Source organism: Cyprinodon variegatus, unplaced genomic scaffold (genome assembly GCF_000732505.1).
Source record: "Cyprinodon variegatus isolate N-32 unplaced genomic scaffold, C_variegatus-1.0 Scaffold993, whole genome shotgun sequence".
Taxonomy (NCBI): domain Eukaryota; kingdom Metazoa; phylum Chordata; class Actinopteri; order Cyprinodontiformes; family Cyprinodontidae; genus Cyprinodon; species Cyprinodon variegatus.
In genome coordinates this window covers 33,396-54,455 of record NW_015151446.1, presented here as the reverse complement: position 1 = coordinate 54,455, position 21,060 = coordinate 33,396, and the positions used below count along the sequence as shown (strand labels likewise).

Here is a 21,060-nt window from a genome sequence, read left to right as displayed (position 1 = left end):
CATCCATCCATCCATCCATCCATCCATCCATCCAGTTTTTCAGGCCAGTAGGGTTATATGGTCCCTTGGTCAGTTGTTTGGTCTACATCTACATCACATCTCCTGATAGGAAGTGCCTAGGCAACTTCAAAAGGCAGGCCCCTTTAGTAGGAGGCATTCTGATCAGAGGCCTAGTCAAATTTAACTGGTTAATTTTGATGCAGAGGGGCTTCAAATCTATTTCAGCTCCTCGAGATTAATACTGTCACCTTATCACCAAGGCAGGGCAGGAACCATTTTCAGGAAGCTCATTTTAGTCATGTCTTATGACCATATATAAGGGATGGAACATAACCTCACTGCTGAATCAAGAGCTTTACATTTTGGCTCAGCTGGGACAACAACCACGTTACTGCAGACACAGATCTAATTGTTTCACTGTTTCTCCATCCATCCTACCAAATCTTGTAAACCCGACATAAAAAGAACCCTAAAAAACAAAACAAAAAAAACAAAAAACAGCACCCCCAGGTCTTGCTCAGAACATTACCTGTTCCACAACATTCCAAGGTTCTTAAATAGACTAAGATCTTGTAGTAGTGAAGGCCAGTGTGGGTTACAGTAAACTCATTGCAATCAAAAACCGGTTTATAGGTCACAAATGTGTATTTGTCATCATCACTATAATCTTTTATAACGTGATTTAAAAAGCGGCGCTATAGGTAACCGCCTGGGACCTGGGGAGCCAGGTAACTGGTGGGAACCTTGCAATCCGTTCCCCGATGAACGGTTGTACTGAAACTGAAATTTCGATGGCAATGTAAATTGTAGTTGACAGTAAAGAAGTTTGATTGATTGATTGATTTGCAAAATCATATTTAGTTACTTTAACACAGTTGTTTCATGTTAGCATTCTAGGACATTAAACAATTGTGTTAAAGTAACTAAATATGATTAAGTAAATGCCAAAAGTGGTTGCATTATTTTTTTCAGTGGGTGTAAAATAAAATTTTAAATGCTATACCATCTCCTCTGGCACCAACACCCATTAAACATCCAAAGTGTATCAAATTCCTATGGAAGAGGATTAGGGCCAGTAAAAAAAAAAAAAAAAAACGTTTACTGATTTTAAATTTTTTTTTTCATTTGAGTATTGGAAAAAAGTCAGAATTCTGAGATTAAAGTCAGAATTCTGACTTTTTTCTCAGAATTCTGAGATTAAAGTCAGAATTCTGACTTTTTTCTCAGAATTCTGACTTTAATCTCAGAATTCTGACTTTAATCTCAGCATTCTGACAGATAATAAACATGTTAGCATCAAGCCATAGCCATGTCTGTTTTAGAGACTAGCTCTCTTGTTTTAATGACCTTCTGCTCCTCTATTAATGAGGGGACCCCTCGGGCACATAAAAAGTTGGCTAATTCCGTAATTTTTCACCAATGTGTCACTGGCCCTCTCAAACAACTCACATCTATGTCAGTGAAGCTAAGTGCTCCCGCATCTCTTCCTTCATGGTGCCCATCTACATTAAAATCCATTACATTAAAATTAAATTCTGAGATTAAAGTCAGAATTCTGACTTTTTTCCAACACTAAATTGAAATAGAATTTTAAAATCAGTAAACTTTTTTTTTTCAGTGTCCCTAATCCTCTTCTGTAAATTCCCTTTCTTTTCAATTGTTTCCACTCTTTCAATTGAAATTTGGTTTGATTTGTACACATTGAGTGTCTAACGTGTTTGGTTAATCTGCTACAAGCAACTGAGTGTACCTAGTGTCTAGTTAATATTCATCAATTAGTTCTAGTTTCTTAAAAGAAAATGACAATTTTCAGTCCTAAGCAATAGCCATGCCATACAGGTTGTATATGCCACTTTAGCTATGTATTGTTATTTCACATTCATTTCAGTGGAAGAAGCACAACAGGTACAAGAGAAGATGGATGCACTGCGTATCCGTTGCTCTGTGCTCAACCTGAGCAGCATGGATGTTCTACAGAGGCTTGAACAGGCCCTAGAAGCTTCTAGCCGCTGCACGTCAAGTCAGGAGGACCTCCACCTGTGGCTGGGCCGCATTGAGAGGGAGCTGTTAGGAGCAGCAGGAGGCCCAACGCATGTAGGAGATTCAGTACAATGTGCAGCTGAGAAAGAAAGGGTAAGTTTTTCACATGTACACAAAAATGAAACTAGCTACGTAGACACAAGAACACGTCACCCATGATTTACAGCCTTTTCCAAGAAAATTTTAAATATTGGTGTGGGACTGAGTCTAAATAAGTCACTTTGAACCAAAATAATAAAGGTAAAAAATCACCAGTCCATTGGTAAAGTGTTAAAAATTTTTATTTTGTTTTTTACAACTCATCCAGTTGTCTGCAGAATTTCCTTGCAGAGTGCTCTGCAAACAAAAAGCAAACCCCAAAATATATACATACTCACCATAAAGGCAAGTTTAAATTAATAGTTTAGAATAATTCACACAAAAAAGTGAATACATTACATACAAGCATTGGAACAAATTTTTTTAAACCTTTAAATCACATTGTTTAAATTGTAACCCAGCTCTGCAGTCTTTTTTTCTGATCGGTGTGTTTGTTTTTGTATAAATGTTAGAACAGATACTCTTCCTGACACAACATTCATATCAATACCTTGAACTGGCACTGAGAGGAGACACACTGCACCCCTTCCACTGACTGGTTTGAAGTGTTTATCTGATAACTAACTTAGGAGACACACAATGCCTCTTTGGGCAAGTCAGTTTCTGAGTCATATCCTCCTAACTAAATTAGACTATGGGACTATGGGTATGCTCCTGAATTTGGCAGTGTTTTGCAACTTAGTCCTGATCTTATATATCTTATATATATATCTGATCAATATATTATACTTTAAATATAAAGCTGGACAATACTTTATTGTAAGCATAATGTAAAACATTTTTTCATTATGTATAACATTTTTTCATTGTTTTCATTATTCATTTTTACTCACACTTGATCAATAGTATGTAAAATTTCTGACTTAAATGAAAAGTCACTGTTTGTGAGAACTGTGTTAATCACTTACGAAAAACAAGCTACCTAACAATGCTTAAAGTAAACTACATGTAAATGATCTAATTCAACTCAGAAAGATATTTACCAGATAACTCCCTGAAACTTACCTGCTATTTTGAAATGCAGTATATTTTGAATATATGTTAGAAACTGTTAATTAATATTTAGATACATTAATTATGTCTTTAATAATAATAATAATGTATTTAATTATAATTATAATAATTAGCTTTATTACATGTTTAATATATATTTAATCAACCAAGATTGAATATTTATATGGTGCACAAAGAGAAAAATATGTCTACTTTGTCATGGGGTTTAGTATGTTGTTTTTAGTATTTTCTCCTGTGTGATTTGAAATAAATACAAACATGTTTTTATCTATCTATAAAGGCATTTGTTTGTTCAGTAGTTTAATATAATTTTGTTGTTTTCCCAGTTGCAACAGGCTGTGGTAAAGGAGTTGGCTTGGTTCAAAGACACCGCACACAATCTTGAAAAGCTTAAAACAATTGATCTGGACCCAAAGATGATAGCAGAACAACTCAGTGAACAGAAGGTCAGAACAAAGTAACGTTTTTCAGTTAAATGCAATTCATTAAACTGAGTTTTATTAAACTCAGTTTGATAATACTGTTTCAAACATTTGTTTAAAATAAACATGTAATTCTGTTTAGATTTTAGCAGTAGAGATCCTTCAACATAAATTCAACATTGAGAAGATGGTCAAGATTGCTGAAATCTTGATGACTTACAATGATGAAGGAGCAGCCGGAGATCTTCAGGTGCAACTGCAACTTTTATTTCATGATACACAATATTTGACAATAAGTATATAATATTTAAGATGTAAGTTACACATTAGCACTGTTTTATCACCATTTAGGTGCCCCTAGAGGCTCTGCAGGAACAGTGTAACACCACCTCAGCTACAAATGCCCATGTGGTCCTCCAGCTGGAGCATGCCCAGTCGCTTCTTTCCCAGTTCTCGGAGGGCCTGGCTGAGATATCGCCATGGCTGGAAGAAACTCAGAACCTTATTGGTCAACTCTCCCTGGGCACAATTAGTTATGAAGCATTTCGGGAACAACAGGACCTCTTACAGGTAGAAGAAACATGCCCCTTTGAATTGTCTGTGTTCAACAAAGAAGCTATTTATTCTTCAGAGACTACCAACACTTTTCAATGGTCAAAAGAACCATTTGCACAAGCTCAGTTCATCAGTGTAATCTACTTAATGACAGGATATCTCTTACCCCTACCCTGATTACCCCTGATGACAATAGCAGTTTTGTTCTGTGAGGTATTCAGCAGAGTATATGGGAAAATGTGTTTTTCCTAAATGTATTCCAATTTTAGAGATTCATTGAAATAAGATAATTCTGCAAAGAGGACAAATGTTTCCTGAATTGTTATCACAGCATATTTTTTTTTTCTGCCTTGCAAAGGGTCTCAGAGAGTCTATTGCAGAACACCGACCTTTGATCGCACGCCAAGGTGTTCTAGCTAAACGGTTGTCAGAACTGAACCCTGTTCAGGGTGAACACTTCATTCAAAAAGCAACAGAGGCTGAGGAGCAACACAAAGCCATCAGAGAATGTGTCAAAGAAAGTGCTAATCTCCTTGAGGAGTCCTTACCACGGTTCACACAAGTAAGAATGCTTTCTGTATAACTAAGAACACTATATGAGTTTCACAAAAGAACACCACGTTATGTCTGCTTTTTATCCTGCAGCTGAATGAAAGGATGACTCTTATCAGGGAGAGTCTTGACCGCCTTTGCAGTCGCATGCAGACACCCACCTCTCTTCAAGGTCTCACACCAAGGATCAAGGAACAGCTGCAAGACAACAAACAAGCAATTCTTGAGCTCTCCAAGCTGGAGCTGGGTCTCAACAGTGTCAAAGGGCAGGCAGACGAACTGCTGGCAAACACTCAGGCAGCAGGAGACAATTCAATTGGCACAAGTAATTCTCTTCTCAGACATTACTAGCCACAATACATTTTACTGTACATTGAGTAAGACCTTTGCTATTTCTGTGCTGTTAGCGATTCAGGGTCAAGTGTCCAGCCTGTCCCAGATGTGGGATGAAACTTATAAACAGGCTCAGGAGAGAGAACGCTGGTTGTTGAAGCTTCTAGATCTCGCCTTGAAGTATTGGAGTGATGTCACTGAAATGACAAGTGCCCTTAATGATGCTCAGCAGGCCATTTTGGATCTCAATGCATGTCTCACAGATTCTGAAACAATCCGCCAAAGCCTTGAAAGCATGCAGGTTTGTCTGGATGTATTTTAAAAAATGACTCACGAATAACCTACTGTTAAAAAAATGTTTATATTTTCTCAACGTTCAGTCTCTTAGGGAGGATATAGACAGCTTGCAAGGAGACTTGGACATTCTTGGTGTTCTAGGAATGGACCTAATGTTAGCATGTGGTGATACAGAAAAACCAGAAATCACAAAGAGCATGGATGAAGTAAGACAGCTTCATTTAACAGAGGTATTTTCTAATCCTAATGCAGAGTTAAATTAAACATTTTTATCCTGATGTATTTAAGCTTTATTGCACATGGAACAACTTGAGCAAACTTTGGAGTGACTCTCACAAGAAGATAGAAGAATCGTTGCAGATGGCACTTCATTATCAAGATACCATGCAGGTCAGTGTTTGAATACAGCATATACAGTATTTAAAGTACAAATACAATAATTTAAAAAATGGTACCTTAACAGGGCCTGTTTGAGTGGTTAAAGTCAGCTGAGTTGAAATCAACAGAGGAGTTTATTGTGGGAACTGACCTGGAAGCTGTCAAAGAGCAGCTATGTGAACTTAAGGTGAGTTGATACATGATAAGATGATCTTAAAGGCTAGTACACTTATCTTGGGTTAAAAAAAAAAAATGAAACCAGTTCTCACATATAATCTTTCTATGTGACCCAGGAATTTAAGCGAGAACTGTACCAGAGGAAGATTGAGATTGAGAGTCTAAACCACCGCTTTGTGTGCCGATTGTCTCCGGGTTCAGAACGTCCAGGATCATCATCTCCACTGAGTGACTTTAGACAGCGATGGGACAGTCTTGAGTCCGAGACTGTGAACAAACAGGTAAGATATGTCTTATCAGGGAATCTGTAATAACTCATGGTTCAAATATTAAATTTTTAGCAATGGATGCCATTTTACATTTAATTGCTGACTTTTCTCTAAAGCTCAAACAGTCACACACCATGAAGCAACCACTTAAATGCTTGGCAACACAAATGTTGACTCAGCAAAATACATGGCTGTAACTTCATGGATTTAGACATCAATAGATCATAAAGGCAAAGGTTTCCAACTTTGTGCTGGCAAGTTGTTTCCAAACATACACATATGAGTGTATGTTTGGATTATTATCACAATAATTAACACTAATCGAGTGAAAATATTCTATCCGTGCTACATTTTCAGCATAGGTTAGAGTGTGCTCTGCTGGGTCTGGGTCAGTTCCAAAACACTCTAGATGAGCTGCAGACATGGCTTTCCAGAACCGCTGAACAACTGCATGGCAACCAGCCAATCAGCATGGACCTGCAAACATGTGAAATAGAGCTAGCAAAGCACAAGGTATGTGATGGCATTTTGAATAAAACTATGCTTTAATCATAGGTTTTTAATCCTGTATGACCTTCTTCTTATCCCCCAAAGGTGTTGCGCAATGATGTGATGTCTCATGTGCGTACCATTGAGTCCCTCAACCAGGCAGGCAGGAGACTTCTGGAAGCTGGGTCTGGGGACAGCGCACATGGTCTGCAGTCTCAGTTGGAAGAAGTGAATGAAAGTTGGGAGTTTGTTCGCTGTGAGACGGAGCGCAGGCAGCTGGAACTAGAGAACAGACTAAGTCAGGTGAGGAACGAAATCAATGGTGGACTCTGGTGGTCATCGGCAGTATTACACCATAAACATAAAATCTAACAATCTGAATATCTCAATTTTACGGAAGAGGATTAGGGCCTCTGAAAAAATAAAGAAGGTTGACTGATTTTTTAAAATTTTATTTCAGTATAATATGACAAAAAATTCAGAAGTCTGACTTTAATATCAGAATTCTGATTTTTTTCTCAGAATTCTAATTTTAATGAATTCTGAGAAAAAAGTCAGAATTCTTAGATTAAAGTCAGAATTCTGAGAAAAAAGTCAGAATTCTGAATTTTCCCCCATATTAAGCTGAAATAATATTTAAAAATCAGTTAACTTTTTTTATTTTTTCACTGGCCATAATCCTCCTCCGTACATTTAGATATCACATTTTAATTATACATCCTTTTTTTTTTTTTTTTTTTTTATCTTACAGGTATACCGTATGTATATTAATTGGCAAAATTTTACATCATGGCTTTGTTACAAATTCTCTGGGAGGGGAAATTGTACATTGTGAAGAGAACGTTGATTAAAGATTAGAAGGAAATAAGGTAGCTGTGGCCTGATGCATGCAAACCTAAGTATCTATGAATGTGTGTGGAAATGTGTCATTTTCTAAATATGATTGGAGCCTTGAAACTCTATTTTAAAGTGCTTTAAACTACAGTCAGACAAGTGCAATAAAAATTCAGTCTATTTACAGATGAAAGTGTCATTCATGTATCTCAGTGCTCTAAAAGCTGACATACAGGAAAATTTGTAAGGTATGAGCGACTATTGCATTATTTGTACTAAAGCAAAACAACATTAGCCTCCTGTTTCAGGTTATAAAGAAAAAGGTTTAGATCATTGCTCAAGGTGCAAATTAATCTTCTCAGATGAAAGTTTTTCATTTGGTTGGAAATCAAGGCCCCAGTGTGTGGAGGTAGAGTGAAGAGTGACATAATTCAGCTTTCCTTAATTCCTTTGGTTAGTTTTCACAGTAAGTAATGTTATTAGTAATGATGATAGTAGTGCATACTGCTGGGTTTAGCTCCTGATTTTTCTTGATCATGTCTAAAGTTAGTTCTTACATTTAGCAGGATAATTTAGAGCACTTGTGCCTCCATCTGTGGATTTAAATTTTGGCTATACTGCACATAGTAGCAAACCATGCTTTAGCAACTATGGGAATCACCATTGTAGAGATGCTCCAAAACTGTTCTAACCTGAACCCAATGATTAATCTATTTACTATTGTTTAAAGAAAAAAATAAATAAATCAGGAGTGCAGAACAGCTGATTGCCTCTATTAATAAAACGTCTCTTCAACCAGCAGAATAAGAGTCTGATAAGCTCCATGTCAGTGCCTAGACAAAGTATGGAGTGCATGAACTATACAGTACCATGACATTTCTATTAGTTTCATATTAAATGTCAATATTCTAAGAAATTTGAGTTTTCATTAACTGCAAGATATAGAGGTGAAAATGAGCATAACATAATACTCAGAATAAATACAGAGGATCAATCTGTGTGAACATCTTTTTACCTTTTCAAATGGGCTTTCAAAAATAAACCGTTTTGATGTACATAAATGTATTTTAATGCTTTATGGATTAAAAATTTTACAAGTGCTAGTCCATTTGATGTCTTTATTTACGGTACTTCTCATTTACGTATTTGCAGGTGCAAGATGTTACCATGGAGATTCAGGATCTTATACAGTGGCTGGAAAACACAGACTTGAAGCTCTCCTCATCTAAAACAATATGGGGCATGCCAGATTCTGCAAATGAAAGGCTAAATATACATTTGGTAATGTTCTTTTTTTCAGAACTACAAACATTGAAGTATAGACACTTTTAAAGATATGATTTTCTCTTATCAGAAATTTTTTTGTGGTTATTTGATTGATATTTAAATTTTATTCTGACTAACAGGAGCTATGTAATGAGATGGAATCTAAAGTACAAGGCTACACAAATGTGAGGAATGCCATTCATGGGATGTTGGAGCGAGGAGACCTTGTGCGGGGGTCGAGCACTGAGCACAGTTTGTCCATACTTGAACAAAAGTGGACATCTGTTTACAGCAAAGTCCAAGAGCGCAAAGTAAATTACTCTTAGTGCAATCTTATTGCTGTGTCAATCAAAAATATTTCCAAAGCATGCTATTTATTAAGAATATAAGTGCTTGATTGTGGTGCATTTTTTTGCGTGCAGGCTAAGCTTACAGAAGGGTTGAGTCTGGCCAAAGAGTTCCACAGCAGTGTCCAGGAACTTTTAAAAAAGATGAACGAGTGTGAAGAGTCAATGATGGACCTGCCTGCTCCAAGTTTCGTTTTGGAAACAGTTTCCACACAGCTGCAAGAACATAAGGTATATCTATTCAAAACATGTAAGCTAAGCCTGATTTCTTTTCAAATTGATGTGTTTTAATGAAAAAAAAAATTAAAATTTGAACTTTTGGCACAGATCCTACTGAATGAGTTAAATGGCTACAGTGAAAAGAAGACCTTAGTGGAGAATACAGGATGTAGACTAACAGAGCTGAGCAGGAAGGAAGACCGTGATGTTATTCATAACCTAATAATGACGGTTCAGGAGAGATACAAGAAGCTCCTGCAGCGGGTTTCAGAGAGAGGCAGGATGCTAGAGGATGTTAAAAAACACGTCAAACAGGTGCGGAAAGATAAAAGAAGTTTCAGCTTCACTGAACAAGACAAATATTCAAAATTAGACAGTAAGAAATGATTGACATAATTTTACCTTTAATTCTCTTTATTTCAGTTTGTTGAATCTTGGCGCCTCCTTGTCGACTGGATGACAGAAGTTGAACAAACTCTGGATACACATAAGGAGATTGGAGCTTCTCATGAGCAGATAAAACAACAGCTCGTGGAACAGAAGGTGCAATAAGTATTGAAGTAGACACAGGCTCGTATGAGGTTTTCCCTCAATAATAACAATGATTAAAAATATATATATATATTTTAAAATATTGCATATAGATAGAAACAGATAATAAACAATAGCCAAATGTTTTCAGTTGCCTACCTTTTTTGATTGCCAAGCTATGGTGATCTTAGTTTCCATAAATTTCAATATTTTTCTCAGCGTTGATGTTCCCAAACATTTCCGTTTTCCTTTTTTGAAAGGTACAACGCCTCTTTTCAACCATCTGACCATTTTCAAATCAATTTAATTCAGTTTATTTATATAGCGTCAATTCACAACACACATCTTCTCAAGCTACTTTACAGTTCACCAAACCATACAGTTAAATTGTTTCAGTTTTCTATCTAAGGAAAACCAGTTGATTGCATCGACTCATTGACTCAAATGCAATCCCTCACACTAAGCATGCTTGTAGCGACAGTGGAGAGGAAAAACTCCCTTTTAACAGGAAGGAACCTCCAGCAGAACCAGGCGTTCTGGGCCCCAAAACAGCTTTGGGAGGGGATGGAAAGCTCTGGTTACTCTGGAAACTTCTCTGGAATGTCATAAAAAAAATAACGGAAATAAATTTTCTGAAAAATGTTTATAGTGTAGAAAAACTGTTTACCATGATACCCAGAACTGGCCCATGTCCTGTTACTGTAGGAAGAAAAAAAGTTATATTTTTAATTATCCTTTTAATTTAAACTGATTGGTTAATTTATTCAATTCCTTTTTATGATCAGGAGTTTCAGAAACTGCTGAGATCAAAAAGGCCTTTGTATGATGCCACTACGAAGAATGGGCGCAGCCTCTACGAAAGGGCTCACAGCAGCCATGACAGGCAGCATCTGGAAAACCTGCTGGCCGAACTCAAAGACACCTGGGATACCATTAGTGGAAAGTCTGTTGAGAGGTAAACCTGGAGTAAAACAGGATAAAACCCATTTTCTTCCTGATAAGTCTGGTTTGAAGACTAAACACTGTTGTAAATTCTTTGTCTTTAAGACAACATAAGCTGGAGGAAGCACTGCTGTTCTCAGGGAGATTCACTGATGCTCTGCTTGCCCTAAATGATTGGTTGTACAGAGCTGAGCCCCATCTTGCAGAGGATGTCCCTGTTGGTGGAGACAAAGACATAGTTATCAGTCTCATAGACAAACATAAGGTATTTCTTTCATACTTTGACAAAAGCTCTGCTAAAATGTTACAAATTGAAGCAAACCAAATTGGGATCAGTTCATTTTCCATATCTAGTATTATTCTGATATGAGTACTATTATTGCCCAATTAATACTTAATGAAGTTGCTGTTTATTTTTCCAAGGCCTTCCAGAAGGAGTTGGGGAAACGAGCAGGATGCATAAGGACCCTAAAACGCTCTGTAAGGGATTTGACCAGAAGCAGCACTGCAGATGCTCACTGGCTGCAGGAGCAGATGGAGGAACTGGAGGGCCGCTGGGATGATGTGTGCAGACTGTCAGTGAGCAAACAGGACAGGCTGGAGGCTGCATTACAGCAGGTAATACTGCTCTGTCTGCTTTTTAATTATGCAGTCACTCAGATATACTTTAAAGTTGCAATCTATTTTATGTGAAATTTTGATGTCAATTAAGCCAACCTGATGTTTACGATGTCAATATAAGCTGACTTTCAAAGTTTACTCACAAACAGAATTTTAAAGTGGTTTTATTTCTCAATTAAACCACTTTAACCTTTGACCTGAAGTTAAGTTAAAAAGAAAACAATCAGTTTAGTTAATTCAACTTTAGGTACAGCTTGAAAGAGCACACACGAATAAAAATAAATAAAATGAAAAATCTGAAAAGTTATCTAGACTTTATTTTAATGCCTGTAATTCTGATTAATCCTTTAATAAAATCAAGTGCAACATTTGCAACAAAAGAACTTTTAATTTCATGTTCAACCCAGCTGTTATGTGAAGGGCTTAGCCTGACAGGCAGGTCAGGGAGAAGATTGTGCAATGGTATATGAAAGGGTGAGGTTATAAAACAAACTTCAAAGCCTTAAACGTCTTGCAGAGCACTGCTCAATTTGTCGACTGATAATAAAAAGGAAAGGTGTTCAACAACAGCAGACCTTACTGAATGACTAAGAATGAAGGCAACAAAAAAAACAACAAAAATTTCGTGACACATATGGAGCATTCATTTCAATTCAGTTAATTCATATGGAGCCAATTCACAACACAAGTAATCTCAAAGCACTTTACAATTCAACCAGATCATACAGTCAAATTGATTCAAAGTTTTCTATCTAAGCTGGGGAAGATTCTCAGTCATCCAGGTCATGCAGTAGCCCAACAATGTTAGGCTACTGTAGCAAAGTTGGCATACTGTATGAAACCTCGAACTCAACACTATTCTCGACATTTTGAATTTAAAAGCTTCTTGGATGGGAAGCGAAAAGTATTCACATTTGGAAACAAGGTCCAGTGGATTGTTTTCAAATTTCTTTTTTTTGGGAATATTCTATCTTAGCAAAAACCAGTTGATTGCATCAACTCATTGATTCGAAGGTGGTCCCTCACACTAAGCATGCTTGTAGCGACAGTGGAGAGGAAAAACTCCCTTTTAACAGGAAGAAACTTCCAGCTCAACCAGGCTCAGTGTGAGCGTCCATCTGCTGAGGCCGACTGGGGTTCAAGGAGATAGAAGCAGACATAGAAAAAGAAGCAGAGATACAAAAGGCAACTGTGAAACCAGCTCCAAAGGGGGCCACATCCAGGAAACATACAGCCAGGCAGACGAGCTCCCAGGCCAGGATGAAAGAGAGCCCATCCAACCAGTCACAGTCAGAGAAACAGGACTACACTGAAAAACAGGCCAATTTTGAACATCTAAATGAAGTTGTAGATGAAGTTGTGGATCAACTGCTGGGACAATGAGCCTGGACAGAGTAAAGCATCACTTTCTTTTGAAATTTTCCTTTCAGATTATATAGATTCATAGCTGTGATTATAGTTCTTTAGATTGTTCACTCTGGGATACTTATAATAAATAAAAACATTAACCAAAGCTCTAAGTTAGATGTAACTGTCCTAAATGTATGTTTTCCTTTGTTCTCCAAAGGCTATGAAGTTTGATGGTCTTGTTCACTCTTTCATGGAGAGGCTCACAGAAGCAGAGAGGATCCTAAAATATGGAGTCATTCCAGAGGAAGAGGAACATTTGCGTTCCTTCCAGAAACAGCACGAGGTCAGTATTACAAAATTCTTTCGTTTTGAGTTTTTTTTCCCCTCCATCTTATCAGTTTCTGTGAAGGTTAGAGTGTCTATTGTTGATAAGCCCAGTGGCAATAAAACCAGGTGGGTTTGAATCTCAGTCTGATGGAAGCTTTTTTCTGAAACAAACATCTAGTTAAACATGAGAATAGAAAATAACTGTTTGTTCTTCATATTTCAGCACAATAGATTTTTTTTTTTATGGTAAGAAATGTGAAATAAATCTGTTATTTATTCTAAAAAGGACTCTCTGCGTGCCTTGCACACTCAAGCTGTGGAACTGGAGAACATCCAAAATCTGGGTGAGGAGATCCTGGCTTCCTGTCATCCAGATTCAATAATAACCATCAAATCTTGGATTAGTGTCACAAAGACTCGCTATGAGGAGGTGAGTGTCTTTAACGTGTTTGTAGCCAAATTCTAAGCTTTGTGTCTCATAAAGTTGATTTCTTTTGAGTGACTTAGTTTTTCAGAGTAGCTTTTTTAAGTTAATCATTTTGAAACAGTAAAACCAGATTTTAATAATCCATTTTTAAGAAAGACAAAGTGAACACAGAGCTGACGCTTTAAACTGCCTTCAGCATCTTTAAACATTTGAATGGCTAGCACAGGTTTTTCCTTTTTAGCATCAAGTGGTAGATCCCTGCATTAACACTACGGTTTTCCTAAGGTTTTCAGTGGAATGTGGAATGATTCAAAACAGAGATAGAAAGTTCAAAAACATAAAACAAAAATATATATATAAATTATAAAACTTATATAAACTTATGCATTTAGCCTTCCTGTTATCCTCTAAATGTATGTCTTGCTATGTAATGGTCTGCAGCTATGACTTAATAATTACTTATAATTGTACTTTAAATAGTTCAAATTAATTTAAATACTCACTGATACTCAAAATACCAAACATTAGTTGTAATTCCTCATAATACCATTCAAAACAATACATGTTGTTTTGAATGGTATGAGCCGTTATTAATTAAGCAGAATGTGGGGAAAAAAAGGTATTACTTACTGGAACGATTAATATGAAAAAAGCATTTTGAGTCGGAAAATAATTTCTCAGAAAATTAACATTAGGTACACTTTACAAACAACAATATGACCCAGGCAAGTGTTACCATTACTTCAATGCATTAATTGTAAAAAAGTATTGCTCTAATAACAATCATCAGTGAAAATAGGCTAACCTTTAAGTGATCTTTCTGTTGTTTTGAGGTAGGTTCAGACATGGGCCCAACAGCAGGGTGAGAAGATCCGCGCCAGCTTGGCATCACTGGAAGCAGAAAAAGAAGAAGTCCAGAGACTTTTGGACTGGATCTCATCAGCAGAGGAGTCTCTCACCCTCAGAGAGGAAGAGCCTCTGTCCGAGACAACAGAGCAGAACCAGGAACTCATTGAGCAGCACATGGTACAACCTGTCCTCCTCAGAAAGAAACTCACTGGGCACAGCTTTACTAGACCTATGATGCCATGTAATGTACATTTAATTTGCTCTCTGCAGGTATTTATGGAGGAAATGAAGAAAAAATTCCCAGAGATCGAAAATGCCACAAAATCCTGCAAGCACAAGATCATTCCTAGGCATCAAGCTTCCCCCATTAAGAGGACATTTGCAAGTAGGATAACTAAAATTTACATCTCAACAGTGAACTTCTAAAAACATTAAATGCACTTAAGGATGCTGGTGAAGATGTTCAGTCATCCAGGTCATAGTCTTTCCAAAAAAGTTAAAAAAAACAAACCACTTGACTTTGTTTTCCAAGTTTGGAGATGTTTCACTTCCCATCCTGGAAACTTTATCAATGCAAAATGTCAGAATTAGCATTGAGTTCCAGACTTTATGGAGTAGCCTGACAAAGCAGTTTTTTGGCTTAGAAAACATTCAAACTGAACCGGAAGATCAGGTCCGCCCCTCAGTAATGGGGGAGTTGTTGAGGTCTTTGTTAGCCTTCAATACCCAATATTGGTCTATGCCTTTGATAAGGGGGGGTCGTTAGGGGCATTGTTGGCCTAGTTGACCAGGGAAGATGTCTTGGTCCCCTGCATGGCGATGAGGATTATGATAGCGGGAAGTAATCAACTCTATCACTGCATTGTAGGTTTTTGAGAGCTGAAACCTGAGTCCACCCCTACTCTATAAAGCTTGGAAAACAACGCTAATTCTGCCATTTTAAATTGAAAATGCTTCCTGGATGGAAAGCGAAACATCTTCAAACTTGAAAAAAACTGAACTTTTTAAGGATGTGTTGAAAAAATACCAACTACTCTGGTCTAATACCTGGACTGTTATATGAATGTGTCCCTATGCAGAGAGGAGGAGCACTATGAAGCTGCCACCTGTCACACCGGTCCCCTTAGAGCACCTTGACCCTCAGACCCCAGAGCTCATTCAGCTCGTCAGTCAGTGGCAGAAACTTTGGCACATGGCTGTGGCGAGACAGAATCGCTTGGAACAACACCAGCAGATGCTCAGAGAGGTTATTACACTGCTTCGCTAAAGCAGATATGTCCCTGGGATTACTTTAAAGCATCTTATCCTTTTTTTATCTCTGTAGATGGAGGAATTTGCCAACTTTGACTTCAATATCTGGCGAAAGCGATATAATCAATGGATCAGTCATCTGAAGTCCCGGATTTTAGACGTGTTCCGTAGCATTGACCGAGATCAGGATGGGCGTGTTAGCCGGAAGGAGTTCATTGATTACGTCCTTGCGTCAAGTAAAACTCTCAGTATTTATCGTGCTTAACCCAGAAATGTGTCTTCACCCAAGAATAATCAAAATCATTTTATCCTTTGTTTCCTACTTCTTAATTTTAGCGTTTCCAAGCAGCTCTCTGGAGATGAATGCCGTAGCAAACATTTTTGACTTGAACAACGATGGTTTCATTGACTACTACGAGTTTGTGAGTGCGCTCCATCCAAGCAGAGACCCCTATAGGAAAGCACTGGACGCAGATCAAATTAATGAAGAGGTAAACACAGAAGGGGCATTTTCACTAAACGTTCTGCTGCATATAGTATTTGATGTCACTAACACGTTGGGTTTTTCTCACCATAGGTGAGTCGACAGGTATCACAGTGTAGTTGCCCCAAGAGATTCCAGGTGGAGCAAATAAGTGCCAATAGATACAGGGTGAGTCCTATTTTTTTAGACAAATATATTTGTAATGAGAAAAAAATAGTGTTAAAGCAGGTGTGGAAATTCTGCCTTTAGCAAATACAATTTATTGGACAAAAGATAAAAGGAGAAAATAAAACAGGTTTAAAGTACTAACATGATTTATTTAATTTCATTATTAAAGAACAGGCACATTTATGCTTTGATTACATTTCAAACAAATATTTTCGATACCCTAATCGGGTAACTGCTGTTGGCAGTTGTTTGCAACAGATTTTATTTAAGGTTCCTAAAATTATTGGGCAAGGAATTATTCTTTCTAAGCACTTCTCATCTCAGAGTTACTTTACTTAATACAAATTCTAGAATAATACAGGTCAAAAAGGTTTCTGCAAAAAGATTATCAAACTCTTAACTGTAAAATAATATTTTTCCCATGCTTTAATTTTCATTGCTATGAATTCTTCTATGCAATAACTTCCTGGTCTGTTGGGTACAGTTTGGAGATTCCCAGCAGCTTCGGATGGTTCGAATCCTGCGGAGCACGTTGATGGTTCGGGTTGGAGGAGGCTGGACAGCTCTGGATGAGTTTCTGGTGAAGAATGATCCCTGCAGAGGTGTGTCTGAAAAATAGAGAGTGGTAGAAAGAAAGAAAAAGGAGAAGTTTAAAAAAATAAAAAAAATAAATTATATATATATATATATAAACACATGTTATAGTATTTTACCATGGATTTTCAATGTCAATTTATATTTAATATATACCTTTCTCTTTTTATATTATGCCAACATATTTTTCGATCATGTTATTTATAAATAATACATTTTATTTATAATGTATTCTGAAAATATATTTATATTCAGTTACCAAGTTTTATTATGACAAGTAAATAAATTTGGTGTAGCAAAGTTATTACCATAAAATTGATTTTCACCTTCAGAGGTAATTAATAATTAGATTATGTCCAGCATTATTCCCCATTTAAGAATTTTCCCAACGTAACAGAAATGTTCTCCTGCCTCATTAACAGTTAAGGGTCGAACCAACCTGAAGATCAAGGAGAAGTATTTGTCACCAACAGGAAGCACCACTAAGGGTTTGACCGTGAGCAGGTCCAACTCCAGCCTCAGCCTCTACAGCAGTGCCTCTGCCCCCACCAGCCCCATGACACGCAAGGCAAGCTTTCAACCATAGCTGCAGAAGCTTTCTTTGGAAGATTAGTTAGTGTAACTCCTATCATGCTGCATTTAAAGATAGGATGGAGTAAACCTACAGGTTTTAATTCAAAAGCTTCCATTTGTATTTTTTCACAATTTCATCCACTTGGACTTCATTACAGATTATCATATAACTATCACAACCTTAATTTATGTTACTAAGATAGGCTAACCCAATCCATTGGTTTTGTGACTGTAATTTTAGGGTTTGAACATAGAGCCCCTCTCCAACTTGCAAGTCTTTTTGCAGTTTCTAAAAGGTTTTCTAACATCTTTGCTGTGTTTTTCTCAATCCCTGCTGAAATCCACCCAGAGCATGATGATGCTGCAACTAAAATGTTTTACCATTGGAATAATTGTTTAGGGTAATGTGCAACATATAGGTTTATCAAACAGAGTTTAGACCAGAAAACTTATTTTCACATATTTGCTGTTTACTCCTAAATATTTTTGGCTTTCCATTGGACCCAAGTACATCTAGCGATAATTTGAAGAGCTTTAATCTTTAACAAAACTTATATGTAAAATACTGGAACAAAGTGAACAACACTTGAAACGGAAGGAGTGTAAGAGAAGAATCAAGCAAAAAAATGATGCAACCAGGGAGCATACCAAGGCTGAATAAGAATAAAGAAGCTTGGGGAGAACTGTGAAGACAAAAGTTACTGAACTGCTGTAAAAAGGGAGTTAACCATATGTAAGACATGCAGTTAACAAAAAAACAGTAGGCCACTTCATGGCAGTTCAAACCCTGATTACTGGAAACTTAACTACAGGTCAACTTGAAACTTCAATAAGAAATAAATAAGGTTTCATTATCCTAAACCTCAACATACAATGTAATTTCAATTCTGTTTAACATCAGTTTATGTAGTTGAAATGGAACATTAAAAGAACATTGAATCTCTGCCTCAAAAGGCCAACTCAGAAACTTGGTTTTTCCCACATTTTACAAGAAAAACATGAAAGTTATCTGAACTTTTACCTTTTGAATTTGATCAACAACTTAAAGGTGTAAGCACTGGAAACACTTGATAAAAGTAAAGATTAAAGCTACCATGGTTTTCTGAAATAACTTGAATTATTGTCCAACATTTAGTTTTTCATCTCACAAATACAAATAATTTTTTACAGTGCAACTAAAGTTAAAATGCCTGAGACTAATATAAGAGAATAAACAGAAAGTCTAAGATGAAAAATGGAAAACCCGTTCGATAGTTATAGCACAATAATAAATGTATTTCATATATAATTCCTTAAACTGGTTGGTTTGTTTTAGTTTAATATTCAATTGTCTGTACTTTAAATGGAACAGTTTAGTTTGGTGAAGTTGGTAAGTAACCCTCATAAAACTGATATCTGCACAGACGATTATTTGTGTTCATTTGCTCCCCATTTTCATATCTCTGCACCAAAGTGAATTAAAATATCTTTTTCTTCATTGTTTTGGTTGAAAATTGAGCCTTTTCTACAGAAGTGGTAAAGGTTACGCCACTTCTGTTTCTGAACTTTGATTCCTATAATGCACAAACATAAAATGGACTGTGAGATGGTGTGCCTGGAGATGACTCATGCATTGACAGACAGAACATGCAAACTCTATCCAGATTGACCCCAGGTTGCTAGTTGAACCCAGGACCTGTTTTGCTGCAAGGCGTCGATGCAAACAACTGCTCCTCCATGCAGCAAAGATATTCACAATTATTTGCTACTTTGTGTCGGAATGTCTCATAATTTATATTTCATTTTGTGTCAATCAGGTGACAAAATTTTAAAAGGTTAAAATGTTTTACAAACATCTGTTTATGTTTCCTTATCCAAGGCAGCAAACCTGCCAGTGTGGAATGTGCTGCTTCAAAATAAAAAAAAAGAGGATTTTCCTTTTTATCCATTACTATTAGTGAGATGATAAAAAAAATAAATTTTGTGCAAATACTGCCACAATAATACTAACTTAATTGTTCTTCATGTCTTTAGGCATTACTCCGTCGAAGTTTCTCAGGTGACCGATGCATTCGTCCGCGGAGCTCTATTGCTGCCCTGGAGTCTGAACTGCAGTTTGTCACAGCAGGGGAGGACAACTCCCCCTCAGGTCAGAAAATCTGCTTTGTCATTCTTCCTTTGGAGTTGCTCCATTCACTATCATAACATGGCATTGTGAAGTATTCCCTGGCCTTCTGTTTTCAGATGAAGCTGAGAGGTTGCCGACATGACACCCTCTGTTTCTGCATGACTGCACCACCAAAACAGAGATTCGGAGCAGGAGAACACTTCCTAAGGAGAAAGGAAAAGCAAATCATGACATCGGAAAAAAACGCTGGCTTACAGATGAACCAGAAATAAAATAATGATCCAGAAAGTGATGATGAACAGGCTGCTGTAGGTAATCTGTAAGGTATTTGTACAGATGGAGAGTTCATTCATGGCAAAACTAAAGCCTTTTCCCCTTGCATTTTATATATTAACAATTACACAGCAAGTAGAAAGTTCTGCATAGACAATAGCTGCATGGTAGCCAGTGTCTTCCTTTATTCAGTGCTACTTTTTATTATTATTATTTTTTTTTTCTATTTCACTCTTTTGTCTTTGTAAAATAAGCTAAGACAGACAGTAGTGAATTAGCACAGCGATTTGCCAAATCTATAAAATGAATTAAAAAGCAAGAACTCAGCCTTGGGTGATGTTTTACTATTTGCTTCTCTGATTGTCCAAATGAAACAGAAGTGCTGGGATAATAAATTGGCCCATATAGACTTACTTTACATTTTGATGTTTTAGTACATCAATTTCATAAAAACATTTAACACACATAAGCAGATGGTGGGTTCTTTTATTAATGGCAAAAGCTATGTAAACCAACTTGGTTGCATAAAGGTCTGTTACCCAGTTAACCTATTAGTTCTGCCACCTTTAAAAGCATCCACTATCATCTGTATCCAAATGACGTAATGAGCCTTTTACACGAATGTTTAGGAATTTGATCCCATTCTTAAAAAAAAAAAAATCTTACTGTTGTTTGCTTGAGTCCCAAAGTTTAAGTGTGATTTAATCAACATTTTTTTTCATAATGATAGATGTCATTTGCTTTGTTTTTCATCTTTTCTCAAATTTCCTTATCATTGACACATTTTTAGATCTGTTAACCTGCTTAAACAGATACAGATTTTAAAGGTCTGAAAGTTATCAGCCCTGTTTGTGGTAAAAAAGAAATAATAATAATTAATGTAAAAACAGTTAATTAATGATCCAATAATTGCATGTGTGGAGAAAGGGTTACTTTTTAACATATGGAAAAGATTTTTTTCTGTTAGACATTTACTCTTCATAAATGGAATCCTCATTTAAATACATTAGTGTTAACTACTGATAAATTTGTATAATATCTTTGATAAATTTGGAATATCTTTGAGATTAAATATTAACGACTGATAAATAATAATAATAAAAAAAAAACTTGTAAATGTCTGTATGGGGCAAACACTTGTTCACAGCACTTACTGTAACAGCTACGCCAGGCTGTCCTCAAGTTTTATAATAATCTTCGTGATATAAGAACAATGTCGTTGGCAGGACCACATTGTGATTTCATCTTGTACCTTTTTTACGTGTTTTCCAA

The 21,060-nt window shown here is 36.6% G+C and overlaps 1 protein-coding gene across 3 annotated transcripts in view; it reads left to right on the top strand.

Annotated features, from left to right (window-relative positions):
• LOC107100618 (microtubule-actin cross-linking factor 1, isoforms 1/2/3/5-like) overlaps positions 1 to 20,631 on the top strand; it is a 27,816-nt gene extending 7,185 nt beyond the window's left edge. For 2 of the 3 annotated variants that reach the window (XM_015399187.1, XM_015399188.1), the window contains 33 exons: positions 1,889 to 2,133; positions 3,480 to 3,599; positions 3,718 to 3,825; positions 3,927 to 4,145; positions 4,489 to 4,692; positions 4,776 to 5,007; positions 5,090 to 5,316; positions 5,396 to 5,518; positions 5,601 to 5,702; positions 5,776 to 5,877; positions 5,984 to 6,148; positions 6,494 to 6,649; positions 6,731 to 6,928; positions 8,612 to 8,740; positions 8,866 to 9,036; positions 9,148 to 9,303; positions 9,400 to 9,606; positions 9,715 to 9,834; positions 10,608 to 10,777; positions 10,870 to 11,029; positions 11,188 to 11,382; positions 12,953 to 13,078; positions 13,349 to 13,492; positions 14,327 to 14,515; positions 14,609 to 14,723; positions 15,418 to 15,584; positions 15,663 to 15,825; positions 15,926 to 16,080; positions 16,167 to 16,241; positions 16,726 to 16,843; positions 17,258 to 17,403; positions 19,422 to 19,536; positions 19,632 to 20,631. In XM_015399187.1, coding sequence (XP_015254673.1) covers positions 1,889 to 2,133; positions 3,480 to 3,599; positions 3,718 to 3,825; positions 3,927 to 4,145; positions 4,489 to 4,692; positions 4,776 to 5,007; positions 5,090 to 5,316; positions 5,396 to 5,518; positions 5,601 to 5,702; positions 5,776 to 5,877; positions 5,984 to 6,148; positions 6,494 to 6,649; positions 6,731 to 6,928; positions 8,612 to 8,740; positions 8,866 to 9,036; positions 9,148 to 9,303; positions 9,400 to 9,606; positions 9,715 to 9,834; positions 10,608 to 10,777; positions 10,870 to 11,029; positions 11,188 to 11,382; positions 12,953 to 13,078; positions 13,349 to 13,492; positions 14,327 to 14,515; positions 14,609 to 14,723; positions 15,418 to 15,584; positions 15,663 to 15,825; positions 15,926 to 16,080; positions 16,167 to 16,241; positions 16,726 to 16,843; positions 17,258 to 17,403; positions 19,422 to 19,536; positions 19,632 to 19,657 — 5,048 coding nt within the window. In that variant the 3' untranslated portion in view covers positions 19,658 to 20,631. The remainder of the gene's footprint in view (positions 1 to 1,888; positions 2,134 to 3,479; positions 3,600 to 3,717; positions 3,826 to 3,926; positions 4,146 to 4,488; positions 4,693 to 4,775; positions 5,008 to 5,089; positions 5,317 to 5,395; positions 5,519 to 5,600; positions 5,703 to 5,775; positions 5,878 to 5,983; positions 6,149 to 6,493; positions 6,650 to 6,730; positions 6,929 to 8,611; positions 8,741 to 8,865; positions 9,037 to 9,147; positions 9,304 to 9,399; positions 9,607 to 9,714; positions 9,835 to 10,607; positions 10,778 to 10,869; positions 11,030 to 11,187; positions 11,383 to 12,952; positions 13,079 to 13,348; positions 13,493 to 14,326; positions 14,516 to 14,608; positions 14,724 to 15,417; positions 15,585 to 15,662; positions 15,826 to 15,925; positions 16,081 to 16,166; positions 16,242 to 16,725; positions 16,844 to 17,257; positions 17,404 to 19,421; positions 19,537 to 19,631) is intronic. The other variant, XM_015399190.1, reaches the window with a different exon arrangement.
• Positions 20,632 to 21,060: the final 429 nt, after the last annotated feature.